At 49.8% G+C, this 27,025-nt stretch overlaps 2 protein-coding genes across 2 annotated transcripts; one reads left to right on the plus strand and one right to left on the minus strand.

Moving 5' to 3' along the window:
• Positions 1–331: 331 nt before the first annotated feature.
• On the plus strand, positions 332–16,312 carry pcca (propionyl-CoA carboxylase subunit alpha). Its single transcript, XM_062447707.1, has 23 exons — positions 332–430; positions 1,099–1,176; positions 1,945–1,992; positions 3,455–3,523; positions 3,990–4,103; positions 4,276–4,329; positions 6,319–6,450; positions 7,177–7,213; positions 7,492–7,570; positions 8,351–8,453; positions 8,786–8,880; positions 9,252–9,402; positions 9,493–9,636; positions 9,776–9,850; positions 10,240–10,308; positions 10,435–10,510; positions 10,854–11,067; positions 11,598–11,700; positions 12,136–12,234; positions 12,670–12,723; positions 13,659–13,799; positions 15,126–15,203; positions 15,407–16,312. Exons 1-23 carry the CDS (start codon positions 377–379, stop codon positions 15,473–15,475), a joined length of 2,136 nt encoding a protein of 711 aa, XP_062303691.1. The 5' UTR covers positions 332–376; the 3' UTR covers positions 15,476–16,312.
• An 874-nt stretch (positions 16,313–17,186) lies between these two features.
• marchf4a (membrane-associated ring finger (C3HC4) 4a) lies at positions 17,187–23,327 on the minus strand. Its single transcript, XM_062447708.1, is given in 5 exon segments — positions 17,187–17,890; positions 19,574–19,703; positions 19,705–19,767; positions 19,975–20,130; positions 22,959–23,327. Coding segments are annotated over 5 exon segments (1,143 nt in total). The 5' UTR covers positions 23,241–23,327; the 3' UTR covers positions 17,187–17,378.
• Between the last annotated feature and the right edge of the window lie 3,698 nt (positions 23,328–27,025).

Consider the following 27,025-nt stretch of genomic DNA (forward strand, 5'->3'; position numbering starts at 1 on the left):
TATGATATAATCGTGTCTAACTGATATCTTAGTTAAACTCTCAAAGAACACAAACTCAAATAGGAGAGAAATGTAGGGTTGGAATTGAAGCACCCAGAATGTACCATCAAATCAGAGTAGGCTAGCCTGTGTTGATGGATGTGAAGCCATGATGTCCTTAGACTAACCCATTGTATGACACACATTAAAACTTTTACCTGACTTGAAAGGACTCGCAACTATGTAACATTGTAGCCTGAAATATAAAGTATATGGAAAAATACGTGCAACCTCGCGTTTTTACGGCACGGAGCTTGGTCAGCACTGATTGGGAGAAATGAAGACTCCTACCCAACGTCATCACGTCGATGTCGCGTCCCACCACAGACTCCCAGACATGGCTGCCTACATGGTCACTCCAACCCTACAAAGAGTTTTGTGTGCTGCAAAGGTGAGCCAACATGATAGATTGAATTTGTGACGATAGTTCTCATGCAATACTGGATTTTTGACTAGACACTCACTGCCAAGATATTTACACCATAAATGGCTTCACTCCAGTACGAGACCCTCGATGTCTGTCCGCTAACGTTCTCGAGCTTTCCGGGGACTATATCAAACTACTCACACATGCAATCGTTATTTGACAGCTTGGGTGATGGTTCAAGTTCTAACCAACTCTATCAGTTTTATATTATCTGTCACTTCCAAACAATATAGCCTAACGGTAGAATTCACTTCGCTGAACTTTTGACGACGTCCATTCCTACCCTGTCAATGTCAAATCTTATAGATAACATGCTGAAATACGTATATTAACTGTTATGAATGCTTAAACAGTGCGATGCTCATTTGAGTTATAGCTCGACTGTGTGTAAAATCACAGTTGTAAAACTGACCACGGTCATTGCAACGGCATGGCACGAAAGTGTTAGATTGGTCGTTAGCATTCCAGCAATATGCAGGTGTACCCGACATGTTGATGGGTGTGTGGATTCATAGTGGTTGTATGAAAACATTTACACGTATTTCCTACCATGGCAAACAAACCAATTCTGTTTTAGCTACATATGCTATGCTACTTATTGACATTATTGGATACTGCTGTCCCTTCTCCAGCTGTCATCAATCCAGTACAGATGCTGCGTGCTTGTCGGTCGGGCGCACTACTCCACGGTCTACAATGCCAACGAGAAGGTATTTGTTTTCACCGATCTTTAGAATGTAGCTCTAGAGTTCTTCTAACTGTAGGTACACAGTCAGCTGAACTATTGTTTCGAATGTAAATTTCTAACGTTCTTATTTGTGCTGACCTTATGAAAACCCCGATGGTAGCTTATCGTATACCACCACAGAAGACTCGTCATGTTCGTGTACTTATTAGTGCTTTGAGAAAAAAAAGCTACATTTCCAGCCTTCCAACCTTAATTTCCAAAGACTTTGATCTACACACACACACGCACACACACACACGCACACACAAACACACGCATATACACATCCAAGCCTACCCCCTGGCAGTGAGGCAGGGGGCCTCAAGTCAAAGGAAGTTGGAGAGTGGAAAGAGTTGGAAAAAAGAAAGAAAGAGGATTAATACAATGTTCAGAGGGGAGGATGGGAGAAGGAGAGCGAGAAGGAGGGATCCTCTGTGTTTTATACGGTGTGGAGACCTGAGGAGTGACTCAGACAGATGTTAACACTTAAAGTTATTTTCCACGTGTGTGTTTACAAGGCTGTGTGTTTGTGTGTGTGTTTCCTGGTATTTACAAGGCCATGTTTGTACCTGGGTCGACAGGGTACAGGGTTACTGGTTAACACTGGTTTAAGAGAGCAGAATGGCAACAGTCCTGACAAGGACTAAGACAGAAAAAGGCAGAGATAATGTGAGGTGCAAGTCATTTGTTGTGACAACTCGTCCACAGAGACTAATCTGTGTGTTTGTGGTTCTTTCTTTCACCCTCTCAGACCTTTGATAAGATCCTCATCGCCAACAGAGGGGAGATCGCCTGCAGGGTGAGACTTGAAACAGAGCTGGTGGACAGCCATACAGTACATTTAGTCATTTAGCAGACACTCGTATCCAGAGCGACTTACAGTAAGTACCACACACTACTGTCACCACGTGGCCCTGGGCCTCATACAGTACCACACACTACTGTCTCCACGTGGCCCTGGGCCTCATACAGTACCACACACTACTGTCACCACGTGGCCCTGGGCCTCATACAGTACCACACACTACTGTCACCACGTGGCCCTGGGCCTCATACAGTACCACACACTACTGTCACCACGTGGCCCTGGGCCTCATACAGTACCACACACTACTGTCACCACGTGGCCCTGGGCCTCATACAGTACCACACACTACTGTCACCACGTGGCCCTGGGCCTCATACAGTACCACACACTACTGTCACCACGTGGCCCTGGGCCTCATACAGTACCACACACTACTGTCTCCACGTGGCCCTGGGCCTCATACAGTACCACACACTACTGTCACCACGTGGCCCTGGGACTCACAGTACCACACACTACTGTCACCACGTGGCCCTGGGCCTCATACAGTACCACACACTACTGTCACCACATGGCCCTGGGCCTCATACAGTACCACACACTACTGTCACCACGTGGCCCTGGGCCTCATACAGTACCACACACTACTGTCACCACGTGGCCCTGGGCCTCATACAGTACCACACACTACTGTCACCATTTGGCCCTGGGCCTCATACAGTACCACACACTACTGTCACCATGTGGCCCTGGGCCTCATACAGTACCACACACTACTGTCACCACGTGGCCCTGGGCCTCATACAGTACCACACACTACTGTCACCACGTGGCCCTGGGCCTCATACAGTACCACACACTACTGTCACCATGTGGCCCTGGGCCTCATACAGTACCACACACTACTGTCACCACGTGGCCCTGGGCCTCATACAGTACCACACACTACTGTCTCCACGTGGCCCTGGGCCTCATACAGTACCACACACTACTGTCACCACGTGGCCCTGGGCCTCATACAGTACCACACACTACTGTCACCACGTGGCCCTGGGCCTCATACAGTACCACACACTACTGTCACCACGTGGCCCTGGGCCTCATACAGTACCACACACTACTGTCTCCACGTGGCCCTGGGCCTCATACAGTACCACACACTACTGTCACCACGTGGCCCTGGGACTCACAGTACCACACACTACTGTCATCACGTGGCCCTGGGCCTCATACAGTACCACACACTACTGTCACCACGTGGCCCTGGGCCTCATACAGTACCACACACTACTGTCACCACGTGGCCCTGGGCCTCATACAGTACCACACACTACTGTCACCCATGGGCCATACCACATGCAAATGGATTTACACGCACATAAGCCCACAGGGGTTAGCCATGAGTCAGTAATGTTGTTGTTGTGTAACTGCGTTTCTGTGAACACACTGCTAGGTGATTAAAACGTGTAAGAAGATGGGCATCAGGACGGTGGCCGTGCACAGTGTTGTGGACGCCAGTGCGGTGAGTGTGCCCCCCCCCCCCCCCCGCCGGTGTGAAGGACTGTACGACTCTATGATTGAGGCCCCCTGGAGTAAAGTGACCAGTGAACGATATATGCTGTTGACCCTAGATTATGTGTGTGCAGGATTTGATTCTCCGCTTAGCATCTCTTTGGGAAGACATGCAAAGGACCAACTGGCCTATCAAGCCCCCTCCCCCATCATACACACACACACACACACACACACACTCTGCCACCATGTTGATCCAGATGTTTATGTTAATCCCTGTGGAATGTGCCCTTGTGGCCTGTCACTCACTTCTCCTCAGGGGGGAGGTATGTTATGGAGGCATGTGTGTTTCTCTCGCTGTTGTTTGTTGCTACCTACAAAGTATAAACAGGACCAGACAGTACATCACCATGCTGCTCCTTTTATTCAGTTAAACCTTGATCTGACCTCTGACCCCTCTGTCCCCGCGGTCTCAGGTCCACGTCAAGATGGCGGACGAGGCGGTGTGCGTAGGCCCCGCCCCCACCAATAAGAGCTACCTCAACATGGACGCCATCATGGACGCCGTCAGGACCACAGGGGCTCAAGCTGTGAGTCTGGGGGGGGGGGCAGGAAGGGTGAACGGGGAGATGGCGGGAACGATGAAAGATGGAGGGAGCAGAATGAAGGATGCAGTTGATAGAAAGAGATGGCCACCACCATGCGTGTCCTGGGTTCTAGTGCCAGGGAACAGGGATGAAAGTTCTCCCTCTGTGTCTTTAGGTTCACCCGGGGTATGGCTTTCTGTCAGAAAATAAGGAGTTTGCCAAGAGACTGGTGAGTAACCCCCCCCACACACACACACACACACACATTTCTCCCTCCCTATGCTCCTCCTTCTCTCAGTTCTCCTATTAGTGTGCCCCCCGGAGGTAACTTCATTAGTGGTGTGAACCTGATTAGCTGCTCCACAAACAAGCAGATGCCACCAAAAGGCTCGTTTGATAAGGAAACACAATAAGGAATCAGCCCTGGTTTAGACTAGGACTAGATAGTCTCTTAACCAGGTCTACTCTAGGGTTATACTAGGTAGCCCCCTTACCTAGAGAATAGTTTTTTTTTACCAGCAGTGTGGATTTGCAGACTGACCCACAATGGCCCCAATGCCTCTAGAAGTTTGAAAGCACAGAAGTGAATGAACTTATGTGCTTCGTGATCAACCATGAATCACTTTTCAGTCTCTCATATCCTTCACCTACAAGATCACTCTCTCCCCCCTTACTCTCTATCACACACACACACAGGCACACACACACAGGCACACACACGCATACATATGCACTCTCTCAAATGTATTCCTTAGGGGCTGTGTATGAGTGGGCTGGCGTTTGCCTTCTGTGTCTCTGTGGAAATGAAGATGCCTTTACATTAGCAGCTGAATGGGCCCTCCCCCACTCTAACAGTGGTGAATAGTTAGTACAGGTTTACGCATTGCAAAACACTCTGGGGGTACAGCTTGGGGCTGGGAGGACAGGAGGGGGGGGGGGGCAGTAAGGACCCTCTTAGCATGAGAAAGAACCCCAGGGTGAATAGAGCTCTGTGTGTGTGTGTGCGTGTGTGTGCGCGTGTGTGTGTGTGGTAAGAGGTAGGTGTGAGCAGGTGTCTGTGTGGGGGGGGGAGGTAGGACAGATTGTCATGTTTCTCAGTAGGTTGGCCTGTACTCCAAAATAAAAAAATGTTGGGGGAGATTTTTTGACATGGGATTCACACCGCCCTGCACACACAGACAGACACACACAGACGGACAGACACAAATGCATCCACTTAACACTGGGATGTTTCCTTTTGTGGTTGTTTGTATGGGGTGCATTGGTCTCTGTGGAACAATTCCCATAACGTTTGTGTGTAAAGGCATTTAAAAGTGCGTACTTGATTGGCAGCTGAAAAGGAAGAGATGGGTAATTGTATTTAAATTGTGACATTTCACAACTTGTAAAAAGGTGTGGGTGGCTCTTTGTGTCTACTTAGTGGCTGAAGATGTATTTATGATGTGTGTGGTTTAAACATCAGTGCCCAAGTTTTAACCATGAGGAACATCCGCCTTATATTAGAACATTACAACCAGGCTCATCTGCTCTCTGTGCTGTTTGACCCTTTTAGGCCCTCTATCCAGAGGTACTGGAGCTGGAGTCTATTGGTCCTCAGAGTTCTAGAGCTCAGAGCTTAAATCTAGAGTCATATGGCGTTCTACCACAGAGCTAGATTCTAGAGAAATACAGAGTACCAGAAAATAAAGCTATAAGATAGAGTTTATAGAGCCCCCCCCCCTCCCCTCAGTGTTGTCATCTATAAGAATCTGCCTCCATTCACTTGAATGACTCTCAATAGATGAGCACAGGGCTTGGATCTGCATGCTAACGACAGCCCTTTTACATGTGATTGGGCCCGAGGCACAGAGGCAATCAGGAAGTCATATCCAGCAAGCTGTTAGGAGGACAAAGCCTTGCCGCCCTGTGCTTCCCCAGCCTGTGGTCTGGGTGAGCTGGTATATGGCCATGTGTCCAGGGGCTCGGCAGAGGGGAGGGGAAATGTACTTCTAACCACCCCCAGATCAGACCTCTTCACTGGGCTGGTGGGATAGGGCTGGGGGTCACCTATGGCCCACCTCTGCATGTCTGTTCCCTGACACAACATATGATACTGATAATACTGTTACATGTAATGGTGAGTGTGTGTGTGTGTTTGTGTTAACAAGTAATATAGCTGTGCAGCTAATGTCAGTGTGTGGTTCAGAGCTGTGTGTGTGTGTGTGTGTGTGTGCACCAGGCTGCAGAGAACGTGACATTCATTGGGCCAGACACGCATGCCATCCAGGCCATGGGTGACAAGATAGAGAGCAAGCTGATCGCCAAGGCTGCCAAGGTCAACACTATCCCAGGGTTTGACGGAGTTGTCAAGGTAACCCACACGCACGCAAGAACACACACTCAATGTGTTGTTCTCTAGTCCCAACCTTTCCTTTCTTCCATCTTCCTGTTCATAACCCTCTCTTTCAGGACTCCCTCTCTTATCCTTTATTTACTCCCTCCCTCCCCCTTTCCTCTCCTTCTCCCATCTTCTCCTTGTTTCTGCTGTTCCCTCCCAACTTTCTCCCTTTCTCCCCTTCATCATTCCCCCCCTCTCCTCCCTCCCTCCCCCGGGCCCCAATTCTCACCTCAGTGGGACCGCCCAGGGGGTTAAACCAGCCGTCCTCTGTGGGGGGAGAGGGGGGGGTCTGACCGACACACAGCAGGGGGGCGAATAGACAGGCAGGCTAGCACCTCCGGGTCTAGATAAGCACGCTCGACAGCACAGAAAGCAACACGCAGACACGACTAGGGTGTTTGTGTCACACACACGTCAGAAAAGGCTCATTTAGGGCCTAGGTGAGAGAATCCCCCTCCCCCTTCCCCACACCTCCAACGACCAAAGGACATGGACATTTAATCCCCCAAATTCCTCTCCACTCAAAATGTTCTCATTTGGGGAAAGCACTCCCCCTGCTGGCTACAGCTGGTAGTCCTCAGTACTACACCATTGAGAGCCTCTACAGAGACTGTTCTGGAGGTTGCTGTTGCTGTTCTACCATGTCTCCTTGATATGATAGTTGGTAACCAGGGCTATGTTTACTATGTTGTGTTGTAGACTGTGGAGGAGGCTGTGAAGATAGCAGGGGAGATAGGTAAGTGTGTGCTGGTGTATGTGTTGTGCATGTGAGGGGTTGGTGTGGATGGGGTTGTGTGTGGCTAGAAGGGGGCCTATAGGTGTGAAAGGGGAGCTGTGTGTGTGTGTGTGGGGGGGGGGGGGGGTAAGGGGGTCTCTGTGTATGTGTGTGTAAAAGGCGGGGGCGGGGCTCTGTGTGTGTGTAAAGGGTTGGGGTTCTGTGTGTGTGTAAAGGAGGGGGGGGCCTCAGTGTGTGTGTGTGTGTGCTTACTTCTAGATGCGCGTGTGTTTCTCCAGGCTACCCAGTGATGATCAAGGCGTCAGCAGGAGGCGGAGGGAAGGGCATGAGGATCTCCTGGAACGACGAGGAGACCAGGTCTCTCTCTCTCTCTCTCCACCTCTCACACTCGCCCCACCAGCCATGCACGCCTCACCAACCACCCCTCGCAGCTGACCCCCCCGAGAGAGAACCCCCCTCTCCCCCGTAGCCATTCACTTTGACCGACGTCTTTGTCCCTTTCGACTAGCTCTCTCTATCTCTCCGTCGCTATCTCTCCCTATCTCCGCCTCTCTCGCCCTCAGTGTAGTATTGTAGTCAGCGTTAATGTGGATCTGTATCAGTGTCTCATCGGCTTGTCTCGGAAGGGCTTCAGCGAAGTCTGGCAAGATAACACACACACAGCTAATCACAAGCTAATGGGATTTCCCTCCACTATTACAGCGAGACTATAGAGACAGAGGGAGATCAGAGGGAGAGAGATAGTGAGAGAGATGAAGAGGAGGAGGGGTACTTTGCAGACTGGGGGCATGGCTGTAGGAGTAAGGGAGCTCTCTTCATGTCTAGCTAGAATACTGTTTCCTGTGTTCTTCCTGGTATAATCACGGTATTATCATGCCACAACTGGAATGAACACTTTCTTCAACTGTATTTTTTCCTTCTTTCTTTCTTTCTCCCTCACCTAGCTAGAATACTGTTTCCTGTGTTCTTCCTGGTATAATCACGGTATTATCATGCCACAACTGGAATGAACACTTTCTTCAACTGTATTTTTTCCTTCTTTCTTTCTTTCTCCCTCACCTACTCTTCCCTTTCTCACACGCACACCCCTTCTCCTCCCTTACCTATACAACCTCCCCCCCCCCACCACCTCCGCAGGGAAGGGTTCCGCTTCTCCTCCCAGGAAGCGGCGTCCAGCTTCGGAGACGATCGTCTTCTCATTGAGAAGTACATAGACAACCCCCGACACATCGAGATCCAGGTACCCTCTCCTCCCGCCTCTTCTCCTCCTTAGGCAGATCTGGGATTCTGGACTGTTCACCCCCCCCCCTCTCATTCTCGTTCTCGCTCTCTCTCTCTCGCTCGCTCTCTCTATCGCTCGCTCTCTCTATCGCTCTCTGTATCGCTCACTCGCTCGCTCTCTCTATCGCTCGCTCGCTCTCTCTCTTGCTCTCTCCTCTCCCCCCATTCTCTCTATTTCTTTCTTTTTCCATCTCTTTCTCTTCTTCTTGGTCCCTGCTGTGTGTGAGATTGGGATATTCTGTGTGTTTCAGATGGTGGTGATGATGATTATAAATGTGTGTGTGTGTCCAGGTGCTGGCTGATAAGCATGGTAACGCCCTGTGGTTGAACGAGAGGGAGTGTTCCATCCAGAGAAGGAACCAGAAGGTGGTGGAGGAGGCCCCCAGGTCAGCATCTCCACCCTGACCTCCACCCTCCTACCTTCAGCAAATACACCACGTCTGTTTAGGAGGAATTTTTATAGTGTGTGTGTGTGTGTGGTCTTGTTTAAATACCCTTGTGGTGGCCAAATGTCCTCACAAGTATAGTGAAACATGACAAACTTGACCTTGTAAGGCCTTTTTGCTGGGCCCCATAACTTCCAATGCTATAAAAAAGTGTGTGGGGGGGTACTTTATGGGTTGTTAGGGTTAGAAATACATGAAGGGTCAAAGTTAGGGTTAGTGGTCAGAGATTAGCGATAACACAATTTTAAATGGAAGTGAATGGCTGGGCCCCACTAGGATAGAAAAACAAACGTGTGTGTGTGTGTGTGCAGTATGTTCCTGGATGCGGAGACACGCAGGGCGATGGGGGAGCAGGCTGTGTCCCTGGCCAAGGCTGTCCAGTACTCCTCAGCAGGAACCGTAGAGTTCCTGGTAGACTCCACGAAGAACTTCTACTTCCTGGAAATGAACACACGCCTCCAGGTAGCTGGGTGGGTTGGCGGTGACGTGGGTGTGTGTGAGGATCTGGGGGGCTCTGATCTGATTGGCTGACGAACGCCGCCCCTCCCCCAGGTGGAGCATCCAATCACAGAGTGCATCACAGGATTGGACCTGGTCCAGCAGATGATCCGTGTTGCTAAGGGTTACCCGCTACTCCACAAGCAGGAGGACATCCCCATCAACGGCTGGGCCATCGAGAGCAGGGTCTATGCTGAGGTACACACACACACTACCTTGTATGAAATAGACAGCACTTTAATGCACCTGACATATGTGCCTCTCTCTTTCTGTCTCTTGTCTCTCTTTGTCCCCCCTCTCCCTCCCTCCCTCCCTCCCTCTCTCCCTCCTTCCCCAGGACCCCTACAAGTCATTCGGTCTTCCCTCCATTGGACGCCTTTCACGGTATCAGGAGCCCCTGAACCTCAGCAATGTAATTCTTTACACACACACAGGATCATACACAAACACTGAATCACACACGTGGGAATCACTCCCAAACACTGAAACACACACGCAGGATCACACACTCAGAGCTGGAGAATGTGTTCAATGTATAGCTTCTTCACGCACACACACAGCATGTACAGGCTGGTGGAGATGTGTGTGTGTGTGTGTGTGTCTTTGAAGCCAACCAAGGACAACAAACAGCATTAGGACCCCATGTTGGCTTCCTGTCAGCTTTACGGCCTCACATTACAGTTTGTTGTTGTTGTTCCAAATCCGCCATAGTCAAGCTTCCTGTTCCTTACTCGACATGATAGCATTGTGTTTTTTATTCTTGTCCTCTTGATTGGCCCTTCTCTACCTCTCGTCTCATAGGTAAGAGTGGACAGCGGCATCCAAGAAGGAAGTGACATCAGCATCTACTATGACCCCATGATCTCCAAGGTCAGCCAATAGCGTCCTCTCTGTATCAAACACACTCTGGTTGGCTAGTCCAGATGGGTTCTTGTGTCAGTGCCAGGGTATTAAAGTGTTTGAGTTTTTGGGATTGTCCCTTTGTGCTCTTTGTAGCTGGTGACATACGGTGCCACAAGAGGGGAGGCCCTGAGCAGAATGCAGGACGCTCTAGACAACTATGTCATCAGAGGTGAGGCGTTCTCCTACACACACACACACACACACACACACACACACACACACACAGGTTTGTTTTTCTATCCTAGTGGGGCCCCACCATTGTCTTCCATTTAGAATTGGGTTATCGCCAACCCCTAGCCCCTAACCTTAACCCTTAATGTAATTCTAAACATAAAACCCTGAAACCCCCTGAAAAAAGTTATGGGGCCCAGCAAAAGGACACCACAAGGTCATGTTTTTCACATTTCACTATACTTGTGTGGACATTTGGTCCCCACAAGTGTGGGTAAACAAGACCACAAACACACACACACTTCGGTGTTGTCTTCGTTTAAACCCTCCGTCGCCCCCAGGTGTGACCCACAACATCCCTCTGCTCAGAGAGATCATCACACACCCCCGCTTCATCTCCGGGGACATCAGCACCAACTTCCTGCCCGAGGTCTACCCCGACGGGTTCAAAGGTCACCAGCTGACAGCGGAGGGGCGCAGGGAGCTCCTGGCTGCCGCCTCCTCTCTCTACGTCGCCGCCCAGATACGCGCCCAGAAGTTCCTGGGTAACCTCAGGTAGGAGGAGAGGAGGGGAGAGGTGGAGGAGGATTAGAGAAAGGAGAGAGGGGAGGTGGAGGAGGAGAAGGGGAAAAAAGGGAGGTGAGGTGGAGGAGGAGAAGGGGGAAGGAGGGAAGTGAGGTGGAGGAGAAGGGGGAAGGAGGGAGGTGAGGTGGAGGAGGAGAAGGGGGAAGGAGGGAGGTGAGGTGGAGGAGGAGAAGGGGGAAGGAGGGAGGTGAGGTGGAGGAGGAGAAGGGGGAAGGGAGGTGAGGTGGAGGAGGAGAAGGGGGAAGGAGGGAGGTGAGGTGGAGGAGGAGAAGGGGGAAGGGAGGTGAGGTGGAGGAGGAGAAGGGGGAAGGAGGGAGGTGAGGTGGAGGAGGAGAAGGGGGAAGGGAGGTGAGGTGGAGGAGGAGAAGGGGGAAGGAGGGAGTAGTGGGAGGTGGAGAAGGGGAAGGAGGGAACTAGAGGACAGGATGAAAGAGGAAAGTGGAAAGGCATCCCTTCAAATGTTTCTTTTTGACAGAAGTGTGTGTGTGTGTGTGTTGCAGGGTGTCCACCACCGCCCAGGAGCGTCGCCAGTGGGAGCTGTGTGTGGAGGTGGGGGGAGAGACACATACTGTGGCTGTGTCGCGGTCAGGGACCAATTACACTGTGAGTACACGTGCACGCACACCCACCCCAATGTAACCATATAGGCATCTAACTCGGTGAGGGGTCTGGATGCAGCAGGAAGGGGGATGGGGGGGTCTTACTTAGTTGGTGGATGTTTAGACACCTGCATCAGCAGCCCCCCCCCCCCCCCCACCACCACCACACACACACACACACACACACACACACACACACACACACACACACACAGTAGCAAAGTACAACCCCCTGCCTCTACACCCTCCTACCCCATTAAGCCTCCTCCATCTTTGAAGTTGTTTTCTCAACTGGTTTAGGGGTGAAAGATACACCCTCCTCACCCCCCTCTTCTCCCTCTGTACCCTGTAACTGATCACGGATGATGTCATTTAGAGTGGAGAGAGGGAGGAGGAGGGAGGGAGGAGGCGTAGTGACCACCCTGTGTCTCTCTTCCAGGTGGAGGTGGGGGGGGAGAAGGTGGAGGTGGGGGGGGAGTGGAACCTGGCCTCCCCTCTGCTGCCCGTCACTATCAACGGTACCACCCGTGTCCTGCAGGTAACACACACACACACACACACACATATACACAGTCACTTACTGCCATACTGAGAGCCACCTCACCATTTAGCATGTAAGTCCTAAACGTCCCCCCAGGGTGTTATTTAGCTTCTATTTTTTTTTTTTTGCCACCAAAATGCATCAAACACTTTTAATACTGGAATATATGTGATTGTTGCATAATTTGTTGTCATTCTGTTGTTTAAGTTCAGAGAAAAACGAATGTATATGCACTCTACAGGGACAACTCAAGCAGAACACAGTTGTGCATTAAATGGTTTAGGTTTAATTGTTGCATATGCTGCTCAATAATGTTTCTCCCTCTTCCTTCTCTCTCTCTCTCTCTCTCTCTCTCTCTCTCTCTCTCTCTCTCTCTTTGTGTCTCTCATTCTGTGTGTCTGTCTCTCATACACTCATCTTTTGTTGCTGCAGTGTCTGTCCAGAAATGCTTCAGGAGAGATCACCCTGCAGTTCCTGGGCACCTCGGTCAGTCTTTGTGTGTGTGTGTGTGTGAGAGAGAGTGTGTCGGTATGTACATGGTTAAGCCCATAGATGTATATACAGAATGTGGCCTCCGGTGCTCTGTCACAGCAGAACAACAACAAAGTCCCTCTCCCTAACCCCACATGAGGTTTAGGAAGCAGGAACAGGAAGTGAGGTCAGAGGTTGAGACCGGCCTGTGTAAAAAAGGCCCCCTCCTGGTCAGATCAGACCAGTCACTAATAGCCTGGCCTTTTAAACTCTTTAATGGACTGCTTAATGGCTTCCTGCTATTCTTGTGTTTGTGTGTTTATGTGTGTGTGTGCCTGTGTGTGTCTTGTGGACTGTTGTGGCAAACAGCTGTCAGGATCTTCCTACTTCCCTCCCTTCTTGACTTGGGGTGATGCGCACACACACACTCTCTTGTTGCTATATTTGTATGCGGACGTGTGTCTAAGTTGCTGTGCGGCTTCCTCGAATGAATTCCTGGAAAGCGTGTGTTTCCCCCGTCGGTTGTGGAGCTCTCTGGGGCCTCGGTGTCCCTCGACAGGTCCTGATTCAGGAGCGCAGCAGGTCACCTCATCCCGGACGAGCGGAGAGGAGGGATGACTTATGTTCATGTTTTGGGGAGGAGGTTGGGGAATTTTCAGCTGTGGAGAACCGAGCTCTGACAAAGTTCGGAAGTCACATAGACACAATACACACACACACATCGTCGTGCTCTCTCTCCCTCTCAGTTCCTTGCTCGGAGCAGTCTCCTTGTTCTAATTAGCATGCAATTAGCATCCAGCCAAAGGTTAACGAGGCCAAGGCAACCCACTCAGAACTGCCCACGTTTAATTAAATTGTGAGGAGTTTTTGCGTAGGTGTAGGTGGTGAGGGATTGTCACTGCCATCTTCTGGACAGTGTAAGTAACTCCTTTGCTCGTGTGTGTTTGCAGTTCAAGGTGCGTGTCTTAAGTAAGCAGGCAGCCGCGCTGAGTTCCTACATGCCAGAGAAGGTTCCAGAAGACACCAGCAGCCTCCTGCGCTCACCCATGCCCGGTTCAGTTGTAGCCGTTTCCGTCAAGCCAGGAGACACGGTGAGAACATGCACATACGTTTCTCACATGCTAAGAACACATTTACATTTATTAATTTAGCAGACGCTAAATCCAAAGCGACTTCCAAGAGAGAGCTTTACAAAAGTGCATAGGTCAATGATCATAAACAACGAGATAGACCCAAAAACATTGCGGGTAACCAAAACATGAAGCATACATTGTGAAAAGCAAATAAGTGCCAATACGAAGAAACATAGGAGCATGTAGTTAAACAAATGACAAATTAAACAACATGAACCTCAAAAGTGCGAGAGTGTAGCCTACCTGTAGGAAAGCAGGCAACAATAATATAATTTGCAGCGAGTACAAGTAGTTAAATCAGTTAAAAACTAACCAACAAGTGCAACAAGTCACTCAATAAGTGTCATTGTGTTCCTTGAGGAAATAACCTAACATCTGATCCAACAAATCTCCAACGGTTGTACTCCCGGAACAAGTGCATCTTTAGCCTTTTCTCGAAGGGGGGGAGACAGTACCCATGTACTGGTCACACGTAAACAGGCCACACATCACACTTATACCTGTACACTGTACTGTGCCATACTTTTACAGGTTACAGTAAATCCATAGTAAGCCTTGACCAAAATCAATACACTAAGTAACACACACACACAGCCTTTCTCTTCCTCCTACTCATGCACATAGGGGGACACACACACTTTTCTGTTCCACTCAGTTGCACACATCCACAGACAGTAATGGAGATAGCTGTTGTTCTGAATATTACATGTGCACGGTGGCGCCTGCTAATGCGGCCATGTCTGCTGTCCTGATGACTAGCTGCGGCTCAAGGCCTGTCTGATGTCCGTGTGAGATTGGTGTTCCTCAGCCGAGCCGGGTTCTATCATGTTGATGTTCCTCAGCCGAGCCGGGTTCTATCATGTTGATGTTCCTCAACTGAACCGGGTTCTATCATGTTGATGTTCCTCAACTGAACCGGGTTCTGTCATGTTGATGTTCCTCAACTGAACCGGGTTCTGTCATGTTGATGTTCCTCAACTGAACCGGGTTCTGTCATGTTGATGTTCCTCAACTGAACCGGGTTCTATCATGTTGATGTTCCTCAACTGAACCGGGTTCTATCATGTTGATGTTCCTCAACTGAACCAGGTTCTATCATGTTGATGTTCCTCAACTGAACCGGGTTCTATCATGTTGATGTTCCTCAACTGAACCGGGTTCTATCATGTTGATGTTCCTCAACTGAACCAGGTTCTATCATGTTGATGTTCCTCAACTGAACCGGGTTCTATCATGTTGATGTTCCTCAACTGAACCAGGTTCTATCATGTTGATGTTCTCCAGGTGGCTGAAGGCCAGGAGATCTGTGTGATCGAGGCCATGAAGATGCAGAACAGCATGACTGCTGCCAGGACTGCCAAGGTAACCCTAACCTCACCGATGATGATGATGTTATAATGTATTCATTTAACAGACACCTTTATCGAAAGAGAAGTACAGCGGAGGGATTTGAACCTGCAACCTGTTGATCTCCTGTCAAACACTCCACCCCCGAGCCATACTTTCTGTTGATGTTATTGTGTTTGTTGTTGTCGATTATGTTGATGTTGTTTGCCTCATCCCAGGTGAAGAGTGTCCACTGTAAGCCTGGAGAGACTGTGGGGGAGGGAGACCTGCTGGTAGAGCTGGAGTAGATGACCCCTGACCTGTGACATCATCACCACCTGGGTCCAGGATCACAAAGACCTCAATAGGAAGTGGAGGACAGAGGAATGGGCTTAGGCAAAGACAGACATGAGTAGACTAGACCCAACATTCCCCATTAGTTTTTTTTTTCCTTTTGTTGTTTTGGGTTATTCCCTTTGGTACTCCCACCCTCCAGTATCAAGCTACGGGATTGGCTGGGAGGTTGTACGGTTCTCCAATAACAAGGATGTGTTCTTGTGCCTTCACCCTCAAAGAAGAAGGTTTCCATGTGTCCAGCATGTTACATCATATCACGTGTCCCATGTTGAACTGTTACGGTAAACTCTTGACCGGGGTCAGTTCAGTTTTAACTCCAATTCAGGAATAAAATCATTGTCGCTGGGCAGATTGCTTTAAAGGATGATTACCATTGTATTATAATAGTCAACACACAATATAGCTGTATGCATAGACAGATTTCTATTACAGCTATTGCATTTAGCTAAAATCTGAATTGAACTGATCCCAGTCCTTCAATGTAATGTGTATTAAAACCCTTAGTACACAACTCCCATAGCTGAATGTTGACTCCATTTACAAGGAAGTCTTTGCCTTAAATATCCAACCTAATAGACACCACTGACGGGGGTGGGGGTTGTGTTTGTGTTTGTGTTTCCATTTCTGTCTGATTATATTTGTACATTTTTGGGACATAATTAGATTTTAAAAGACCCCTACCCAAACACACACACACACCCCTGGCCTGAATTGTATGTTGTCCCAGCCCCATCGGGACCTAGCCCAAACGATATTCTGCCGTGTGTGGAAATGGGAGGGGAGGGGGAGGAGAGGGAGGGAGGAGAGGGAGGAGAGGGAGGGAGGGAGGGAGGGAGGGAGGGAGGGGGAGAGAAGATAGGACCTTGGATTACATTTTACACTCCTCTGCTCTGCCAGTCCTCTGATGATGAATCACATGTGGAGATCCAATGACGTGTGTGTGTGTGGTTGCAGGGACTGGCTAGGTTGTGTAACCCATTTAGCTTCCTCTGTGTATTAGCCGTGTAGCCGTGTTATTCACATGGTGCTGGGTAGAGATGGAGGAACGTGGAGCAGGGCTGTGCTCTAACACGACGAGATAGATGAGAGCATGTTCTCCGCTACATAGCTGACACCCGTCCAGGTCTTCTCAAATCAGTGGTTTTCTAACGAATGACGCCACACATCGCTAGGGGTCAGGGGTTATGATCGAAGGGTTGGTTGGTTTGTTTGGGAGTCTGTAGGCAAGCAATACCCTCGTGGCAGTCACCAACACAACAACTCTTTGTACTTTTGGCTCTTGAAATTATTTTGTAATAAAATGAGAAAGATGGAAATTCAGTGGCATTTTGTTTGTTTTGAATTGTTGTGAATGGAGGAAATGGAATAAAGAAAAGTGATGCTTTGACAGCGTGTCCTGTTTCCAGCGGCTGAGTTTGTTGTCACGTCTCAGGCCTGTAAGGTCAGGAGAGTGGTGGAGAGAACACAGGAGAGAGAGAGAGAGGGAGACCAACACAGAGAGACACCCAGTATTGAGAATGGAGACCGTCACAGATTGAGAAGCACAGGCTAGGAAAAAACACAATTTTTTTCACTGTAACTCACTACTCTACGAGAGGAGATGAGTGTAAAAGCAGGAAGGAGGGGAGAGGGGGGACAGGCACATTGAGAGGGAGACCTTGGTTAGACACCCTGCCAACATCATATCCACAGATGAAAAAACTTATTTTATTACATCATCGTCTGTTGTTACAAACACAGGAAACCGAATCGACCCCCACACCCAGTGTCTGACCTAGTCCCATCTCTGCAGCAGAGTCTTTCGCTCTCCTCCACGCCTTTCTCGGCAAACAGCCACTAGGCCTCAACCGAGCCTCAGACCGTAGTAACTCTCATGACCAGCTCTCGGCTGCCTTCGCTGGGCTCAGCTGGGACCTGGGCGAGGACCTGTGGCTGGATCTGTGCGACCCGGGGGGCCTGCTGCCTGAAGTGGCTGAGCAGATGGAGGAGGTTGTAGGGGCAGTGGTGATGATAAGGATGATGATGCCGCCGGTCCGTTAACGACGACGCCTGTCCGTTGCTCCGCTCCGACAAAGAGTCCTGCGTGGTTGCCGTGGAGGCGGTCGCTGCGGCGCCCAGGGCATGGGCGGCGACGGCAGCCATGAGGGAGGAGGTGGAGGGGGAGGCCGGGTCGTCCCCGAGGCCGGCCCCAGACGAGGCAGCGTTCCTGGGATTGAGCAGGGCCGGGGGCCTGGGTGTGGGGCCGTATTTCTGGTGGTCCTCCGTGTCTTTGGTCTTATCGTAGTTTAGGACTTTCCATTGCTGGTTAACAGCCTGCCAGCGGTTGAAGATGCGGAATACAGAAGGCCCCTCGTGGATGATCAGAGCTGGGGAGCGGGAGGGAGGTTGGGCACAAACATCCACACACACGTAAACAAACACGTTTGCTGTTTAAATGATGGCAAAGCCTTGACGGGGAAGGACCCCTCTGTTGCTTGGAAACCTGACCCCTGTGTGCATGATGGTGAGGACGCGGTTTGGCACGTTTACCTCATAGGTTTGGCGGTAGGTGGCATCTCTTGCATCATCTATCCCCTTTCTCTCCTCTCCCCTCACCTTCTCTTCTTTTCCATTGTCCTCTTACCCCCTCTCCTGTCCTCTACTCCCCTTCCCCACCCCTTCCTTTCCTCCCCTTCCTCTCCTCCAGTGAAGGGTTCATTTATCTGGCCCATCAGTACTCTCCAGGAAAGACATACATCACCGCTGAGCTCTGGAGGACTCTCCCATTGATTTACTCTGTGTGTGTGTGGTGTGTGTTTGTGTGGTGTGTGTGTGTGTGTGTATGTGTGTGTGTGTGTGTGAACTACAGATGAAGCGATGCAGCTTGCTCTCTCGAGCCTATTCATGAAGCCCTTGTTTCCTCTTGGAAGAGATCATCTCATATGACCTGCCTCTCCTCAGTGTCACAAATCATGTATGCTCTTCTGAAACATTCTATCCTTGTTTGTATTTTTCCAGTTCTCGTTCATCCCCACACTACCTAGTATGTCCTTTAGTGTGTATATAACACTACCTACAGTATGTTGTCCTTTAGTGTTTATGCACCACAATATCTGCTATGTCCTTGATTGTGTATGCAACACACGACCCACACACCACCTAGTGTGTGTAACACAGAGGGAACCATGTCTCCTAGCTCAGAGATGGTGCTGCCACCAGACATGATGGTTGGGTTTACTAGAGGCAACAGCTACTGGACCCCCACTCCACACACACACAAACACACACGTCATACACACACACTCATAGACATACACTCCTGCCAACACATTTTGACAGACATACCATGCACACCAATATGGACTCACATTGACTTGTAGACACACACACACACACACACACCTTTATCTTTTAATTATATCTTCCCCACTGTGGGAGTCACATTCTCCTTCTCAATTACTGCTTAGGAAAGCAGGATGGGATTTGTGTTTGTAAGTGTTTGTGTGTGTGTGTGTGTCTGCGTGTGTGAATGAGTACTCATGGGCCGGACTTGATTAGTTTGTTCAGCTTGGACCTTGTAGAAGGGCCCACTCATGCTTGTATGTGTAGGTGTGTGTTTATTAGGTTTAATAACTACATAGAGTGCCCAGTCATTGACTGTCTCAGACTCCAGTAGCCAATTAAACTTAGTATCTTGAAGTATCAGCCTCAACCTAAACCTCAGCCCCACTCTTTCCTTCAGCCCTAGCTACACCACCAGCCCCATGCCCAGCCTCTGTCCTCAGCCTCGACACCTTGCTCCAGCCAGGGATTGATTCTCTGCCCCATCATTAGCCCAAACCCCAGGCCCATCTCTAGCACCAACCCTAACCCCATCTCTAACCCCCCAACCCAGCCCCATCTCGAGACGAAACCCCAGCTATAGCCCCAGTCACAGCCCCAACCCCAGCTCTACCCCCAGTCACAGCCCCATCTCTAGCCCCAACCCCAGTCACAGCCCCAACCCCAGCTCTACCCCCAGTCACAGCCCCATCTCTAGCCCCAACCCCAGCTCTAGCCCTTCTCCTCACCGATGCAGACCAGGTCCATGAAGCCGTACATGGCGTAGCAGATCTGGAACAGCAGGTCCTGGCGCTGCCAGCGGGCCGAGGGGCTGATGGAGGACCACACCAGCCAGGAGATGCTGGCCACCAGGAACAGGGTCCCCCAGGACCGCCGCCGCAATCTGGACCCTCTCGATCACCGTCAGGGAGATGGCCTGCCACTGAGCCCCATCGGAGGACAGTGGGTTAGGGTACACACGCCACCACAGAGACTCACACACACACACCTACAAAGAAGTACACACACACGCATGTACACAGAGACGCCCTCACGAACACACGTACACAGAGACTCACACACACACACACGCACGCACACACACGCTTGTGTGTACACGCACGTCCTTCGACGTCCTCCTCGCACACACCTGAAGGGGGTTCTTGGCGCTGATGGCGATGACGTGGTACTTGTAGTAGCACAGCTCACAGCTCCACGACCCTCTCTCGCTGATCCACTTGATGAGGCACAGCTCATGGGTACAGCGCACTGACCCGCTACAGCGGCACGGGCTCAGTAGCTCCCCCTACAGGACGGAACAGGAAAGCCTGCAGGTTGATGGTTGTCGTATCCCAGACGATAGAACCAAATAAATAGTCCCCGAAGTGGGCCACCTCTGCCGTCAGGTGTGGCGAACCAAGCGCGCCTCAACTTCATCGCATCGAATTGGAGCAACTGCTTCTGTTTTCTTGGAGTGGGTGATCTGTCTAAGTGTGCGTGGCCCTGTGGTCACGTGATCTGGGGTGAGGTTTCTCTCCTCCCCAAAGCTCATGTAATCTGTTTGAGCAGACACCTCCTCCGAGATTAATCCTTACCCCTCTAATCCTGTTATGTGTGAAAGTGTAAGTGTGTGTACGTGGGTATGCCCGTGTGTGTGTATTTCTGTATGTGTGTAAGGGTGCGATTTTGAAATCAGAGCACTCTACCATGAACCAGTCAGTTCTAATCCTATCAAAGAGTAGAGAGAGAGATAGAGATAAGAGAGACAGAGATGGAGGGAGACAGAGTTTAAGAGGGTAAGAGAGATAGAGAGGGGGAAAGAATAGAGGGATACACAGACAGTAAGAGGGTGTGAGTGAGAGAGGGTGTGAGTGAGTGAGAGAGAGAGAGAGAGAGAGAGAGAGAGAGAGGAGAGAGAGAGAGAGAGAGAGGAGAGAGAGAGAGAGAGAGAGAGAGAGAGAGAGAGAGAGAGAGAGAGAGAGAGAGAGAGAGAGAGGAGAGAGAGAGAGAGAGAGAGAGAGAGAGAGAGGAGAGAGAAGAGAGAGGAGATACAGGGTAAAGATAAAGTTAACTCCATCAGTCTGCACCCTGCCCTGCCCAAGAGCTACTACAAGTCGTCTAAAAGGTTTGGGCTTGAATGCCTTGCTCAAGGGCCACCGTGACTGTAAAGGCTGGTGTAGCTGGTGCCCCTAGTTTTAACACTCACTGGTCCAAACTAACTAGGTTCCTGCCACTCCTAAGCATGGGACCTCCTAAACACATTCTCTCTCTTTCACACACACACACACACTCAAATCCTGCTGAGCGCTCAGAAGGCTAGAGATGAAAGCTGCCAAAGGCAGAGTTACATCATTTGATGGTCATTAAAACACAGACAGACTGAAAGTAGCTAGGGCTAGGACAGGTACAGGGACTTAGACTGGGACTATCAATTGATCCATGACTGGGGACGGGGCTGGGGCTGGGATTGAGTCTGGAACTGGGGCTGGGGCCGGGACTGGGGCTGGGATTGAGGCTGGAACTGGGGCTGGGGCCCGGGACTGGGGCAGGGATTGAGTCTGGAACTGGGGCTGGGGCCGGGACTGGGGCTGGGATTGAGGCTGGAACTGGGGCTGGGGCCGGGACTGGGGCTGGGATTGAGGCTGGAACTGGGGCTGGGGGTAGTGGTGGGGGTGGGGTTGAGGTTGAGGCTGGGGTTGGGGTTGAGGCTGAAACTGAGGTCGGTGTGCGCACAGGAAAAGGCCTATTTTTAACGTGAGTGGCATGCAGGCCAAGAGTGAGAGAAAGTGCTTTGAATGGTTGAGTGGAGCAGGAGATACACACACCATACATCATAAATCCACAACACATACAATTTTGCAGTTAGCTTGCACATTCAGACTGTGAATCTCCCGTACACACACACAAACACACACCTGTGACCTGAGACTGTAATCATCCGTTCTGTGTCAGGTAATTTCAGACCACCGTGGCTCCACTTCTTGCTGCATGTTTTTCCCCCTCAATCTGCCTTTCATTCATCTCATCTCAATTTCTCCCATTCTCCATCGCTGTCCATGTCTCCCTCTTTCAGTGTCTCCATTTCCCCCTCTCTCCCCATATCTCCTTGTCTCCACCTCTGTCTATCGCTCCCCGTTTCCATCTCGCCCTCACTCAATCTCTCTCTCTCTCTCTCTCTCTCTCTCTCTCTCTCTCTCTCTCTCTCTCTCTCTCTCTCTCTCTCTCTCTCTCTCTCTCTCTCTCTCTCTCTCACTCTCTCTCTCTCTCTCTCTCTCTCTCTCTCTCTCTCTCTCTCTCTCTCTCTCTCTCTCTCTCTCTCTCTCTCTCTCTCTCTCTCTCTCTCTCTCTCTCTCTCTCTCTCTCTCTCTCTCTCTCTCTCTCTCTCTCTCTCTCTCTCTCTCTCTCTCTCTCTCTCTCTCTCTCTCTCTCATTCCATTCCCAGTTCATTGTGACCCACCGTCATGGTGCAAAAGATGGGTCACAATGACCCAAAGGCAGCACAAGGGCTATTCTCCTTATCTAAGACCAAGCGTGGGGTACTGAAACCCACCCCGAGTCAACATAGCTGTGGCAGGGGCGAAAATCTCATATATACTTTGGGGGGGACGGGACAATTACATGACATTTTCTCAAGAGCCATTTTTGAGGGGGGGGGGGCACCAAAAGAAGTGCTGTAACACATTACCCACATTGTAATGTATATTGGGGGGACAAATCGTATTTTGCCTAGGATTGGGCGGAAAGCCCTGGGGGGGGGGGGGGGCACAACCCCCCCCCAGGGATTTCCGCCAGTGAGCTGTGGGTGTGTGAGGCCGTGAGAAAATCATTACCTGTCCTATCAAGCGTGTAATTGCTCCTGTGTGTGTAAAGTATCAACACAAGGCTTAGACTGGAAAGACAGAGAGAGAGAGAGAGAGAGAGAGAGAGAGAGAGAGAGAGAGAGAGAGAGAGGGGGGGGGAGAAAAGGATGAGAGATGAAAGGAGGGAAAGTGTGAAGGCAACAGGACAAAGACAGAGTATAGGGACAATTTGCACATGTGTGTGGAGAGAGAGAGAATACTATAGAGTTGTTAGACCACTCTTCATCATCCCCAGCCAATCAAATATTAGAACTCTCTAGTCATATTGTCTCACCTGCTCAGGCCCTTGGAAGCAGATCCGGCATAGGGGAGTCCTTGAGCCGCTGTCCGTGCAGCTGTTAACCGACATCCCCTCGTCAAACTTCTCCTTGGAACAGTCCTCCGATGAACTGCCATAGTCCAGAGGTCCTGCCTGCCCCGTGGCCGGCCAGTCCTCAACCACTTTCGGCTGATCCGTCCCGGCTGATCCCGCTGCCGGTGGCGCAGGTGCAGCTGTTGAGTCGTTCGTGTTGGCAGCATTGCCGGTCGCATTGCTTTCGTTGTTTTGCCCGTTCATGGGGCTTGATGCCGGTGGCGGGGGCCGGCGGCCTGAATAAGAAAACCTTCAGGTCACTGAACAAAACGCAACAGCGGCCGTTGGGCTTGCCCTGGCGGCGGAGCTGCATCGGTGTGTGGCCTAGAGATCCCCAGCACCATACAATCACCCCGAGAGACAACAACATGTGCCCGTCTGGTCAGATGTGAATATACAGGTGTGGACATATTGAATATCAGAGCAGCGCCGCTGAGGTACATAGATATAATAGACAAGCTTACTGTGTTGCAGGATCAGGGGAGACCATTCTCCTCTCTTGCTTCTCCTGTTGAGCTGTATCAGTATCATGACATTCAATTGTTGATTTTCAAATGAACGCCCCAAAGCGTTCTGGTTCTGATGTGGGCAATAATACGATGGGGAAATGTTGTCCGCGCGCCACCTCACACATCTGTCCTTTCAACTCTGGTCCGGGTTAGCTACATCCTATCAAACACGAGATTAAATCGACCTCGCCATTCGTGTGAATAAGCAAAAGCGCCTACATGCTACATCACAAAATTAATGAACCAGCACAATAATCTCCTTCTACCTCGGAGAACATGGATACACTCGAACTTATTGAACATGTTATTCAGCCAGAATCCATACCGTATGATAGCCTATGACCCACTCAGTCTATAGCTTCGTCCAGGGAAGGACTTCAGACCGTCCAGACCTTCTCATCCTCACCCTCTCTTCTGTTGTCGATCGATTCTGTAACGTGCCATGCCCATACATTCATTAGTCCTGTTTATCCAACCGCGGGTCTCACATCAACCCTGCTGATTCAGGTTAGGTATGATGGTGGCTATTCACTCCCCATCCCATGTAAGATTCATAGCCGTCATGTCGCTGTGGGCTTCCCGCAGACCATTTAGCCTACTACCGTCCCCCGTTGTCCTGTTTGCCGAGCTTCTGTATAGCCTTCCCTGGGGTGGTCCACCGCTGGATAGGCAGTGGTTGTCCGACGTTTTAACAGCTTGACTAGCCGATGCAGTTTGAATTGGGGGGTTATCCGCACATACCTCTAATGTCTGAGAAGGTTCCTTAAACAAAAGGCTGAAAGAACCGTCTTCGATGTCATGGACCTGGCATGGAGGCAGGCTCCCCAGAATGCGAGCATATCTTTCCGACTGAGCATCCTTTTGGTAACCTACCAATTTCCATCATTGAAGGAGACAAGTATTTCAAGTCATCCACAAAGCGTTGTTTCGATGCATTTCTGTGCATCAGATCAGCTCAACCCAAACGAGGAGCGCTGTTCCGGGGTTTTGTAATTTGTTGGACGCGGCAGTCTCTAGCCGCAGGTTCAGCACCATTATGGCTGGGATAGCTCCCAGGCGCGGGCACGTCTCACAACACCAGGGGCCGAGCACGGTCTGACAGCGAGAACTGCTTTCTTCTTGACTGCTGGAGTCTTACCAGCAGGCTTCGGGGGGTGGGGAGCATACGTTAATGTACTGCCAAGATTCAGATTATCATATTGGATCATGTTTCTGTTGACCCCTACGGCAGTAAACTATAGTTTATGTTTCGGAAAGATATCACTACGTACGAGGCCAATTCTGATGTGAAGCCTACAGTAGGCTAGGCTAGGCTAGAGAACATCAACTTTCCTTCCCCACATACACAGTTTTGAGCACGCATAGATTAACTAGGTCTCATAGGATATAGGCTTGCGTCTTTAGCCTGGCCCTCTCATAATGATGAATGTGGACTATGGATCAGTGTATTTCTGTAGGTCTATTTATTCGGTCCGCTTTGACTGAGCACTAGCTCTCTTGAATTTGCCAGGGAATTAGTTAGCTAACATTTGTACTGTTCGGATCTCCTTCCAATCTCAGGCTCCGATACAAAAAAAGTTGCTGGCTTTTGAGTGCAACTGGTTTACATAGCCTACATAGAATCAAAAATAGAGTTGACTGAAAATTGCATTTTCCCTCCCCCAAAATATTCTCTTGGAACTCGGCAAAAAATGTAACAATCGTTGACCTCGTTACCACGGTTACTTTAACTTCCTATGTGAATTTCCATTCTATTCAAATAAAGCCAGAAAATGTTAAACGCGCTGTTGAGCAGATTGAACATGGATTGCTAGAAAGGGGAAAAGTAAGTTATACCAAATAAGAACCCAAATTCTTCCGTTTGAATTGAACTTTGTTCAAGTTAACTTGACTCGCTTTGCCTCCCAATCCTCCTTGCCTCGCTACGCGGTTGACGATATTTCTCGCTTTATAATCCTATGTAGGCCTAGTAGCTACAGTACTACAGTATCTCTAGAGCTACGGATAGGTGGACTGTTAGCTGGCAGGCTCATGTACAGAAACTAGCTAGTTGTATTGCAGGCATTGGATACGTGTAGGAAAAAACACCCTTATTAAAGGACAATAATACACTGTAAAGTAATACATTAAGAGGTAATCAGCTATGTAGGCCTAATCCATTTTTAGACTGACACTTAAGACCCACAGTTTTCCAGAAGGTAGCTAGCTAGCTGTATAAGTTTGTTTAAATGTTCATAATTACATATCAGTAGGAACTCTGATGGCATTTGGACTGACACTGTCCCTTGCAGGTGATTAAGGAGACCAAGCAGAGATGGGAAAAGGGGCAGCCATTTCCAAGGACCTCTCCTATCTCTACGAGAGGCTCCTCTTCAAGCTTTCCGATGATGGTTTCCAAGACGTGTGGAGCATCGGTAGCTTCTTAGTCATCTTCATCTTCTGCACCATCACTATCACTCTAACCCTGACCGTCATCATCAGCTGGTGCTGTGGCTGGTGCTTTGAGAAGTCGTCCCAGAACATCAGCAGGGCCAGCATTGGGCCCCTCAACCCGTCCATGTCGCGAGTGATGTCCTCACAGATGCAGAGGATAACCAGGAACGCACACACACAACACTCCGGCATGCTCAGCACACCAGGACCGGTGTCTCTCACGGAGAGGCCGCTGACCAAGTTGAAGGCCAAGCCTGCTAAAAAGAGGAAGAAGGAAAGGAACGACATGCCCAGATCTGTCTCGGTGAAGCACAGGCGCAGAAGCCGACCTCCCACTCGGATGAAGCCCAAAGAGGCCCCTGTCTAGAGGCCACTCTGACTGCTGTGTCTGCTTATGCACCGAGGTGACAGAGCTATGGCAACCCACAGATAAAGCACTAATCCCCCAAAAAGAAGCATTTGTGTATATAATTCAAACAATAAGTCATTGTTGTAATAGTGAGAATATATGTAAAGGTAATATTAATATATTCCGTTATATTTCATTGCATTTATGTAATTTAAGAAACATGTATTTATATTAGGCCATATTAAATATAAATCATTGTTAACTGGGCCTAGGACCTCTGACAGGGAGGCCTTTTACTGGCTCACAAAAACGTCATTGTTAACTGGCCTTCAAGAGGATTTCCTTAACCCTTGTGTTATCTTCGGGTCATTCTGACCCATCAGTCATTGTGACCCACCGTCGTATTGCGACAAATTTACCTCATACAAAAACAAAGTGAAGCATTTTCTTTTAACTGTCGGGCTGTCTCAGACCCCCCACATTGCAATGGTTAAAATAAAATTATTTTTATTTGTTTTTGTATTGGGTGAAATTGGGTAAACACAACGATGGTTCGTTATGAACCTTTGGGTCATGTGACCCGAAGGCAGCACAAGGGTTAAAAGCGACAGAGTAGACCTTTTCGGATCCAGATGGAATTAATCCAGCATGGTGGCTCATGCAGAAAGGGATGAAAGAGATGGGTAAGCCATGCCATA

This window comes from Osmerus eperlanus, chromosome 21, assembly GCF_963692335.1.
Source record: "Osmerus eperlanus chromosome 21, fOsmEpe2.1, whole genome shotgun sequence".
In the NCBI taxonomy this organism is placed as follows: Eukaryota; Metazoa; Chordata; class Actinopteri; order Osmeriformes; family Osmeridae; genus Osmerus; species Osmerus eperlanus.

Bases quoted from the DNA above. Each gene is read 5' to 3' on its own strand.
- pcca (XM_062447707.1), top strand. From the start codon at position 377: ATGGCTGCCTACATGGTCACTCCAACCCTACAAAGAGTTTTGTGTGCT. The intron at 7,571-8,350 runs GTCTCTCTCTCT...CCACCTCCGCAG, and splicing joins TGGAACGACGAGGAGACCAG to GGAAGGGTTCCGCTTCTCCT. The intron at 11,701-12,135 runs GTGAGTACACGT...TCTCTCTTCCAG, and splicing joins GGTCAGGGACCAATTACACT to GTGGAGGTGGGGGGGGAGAA.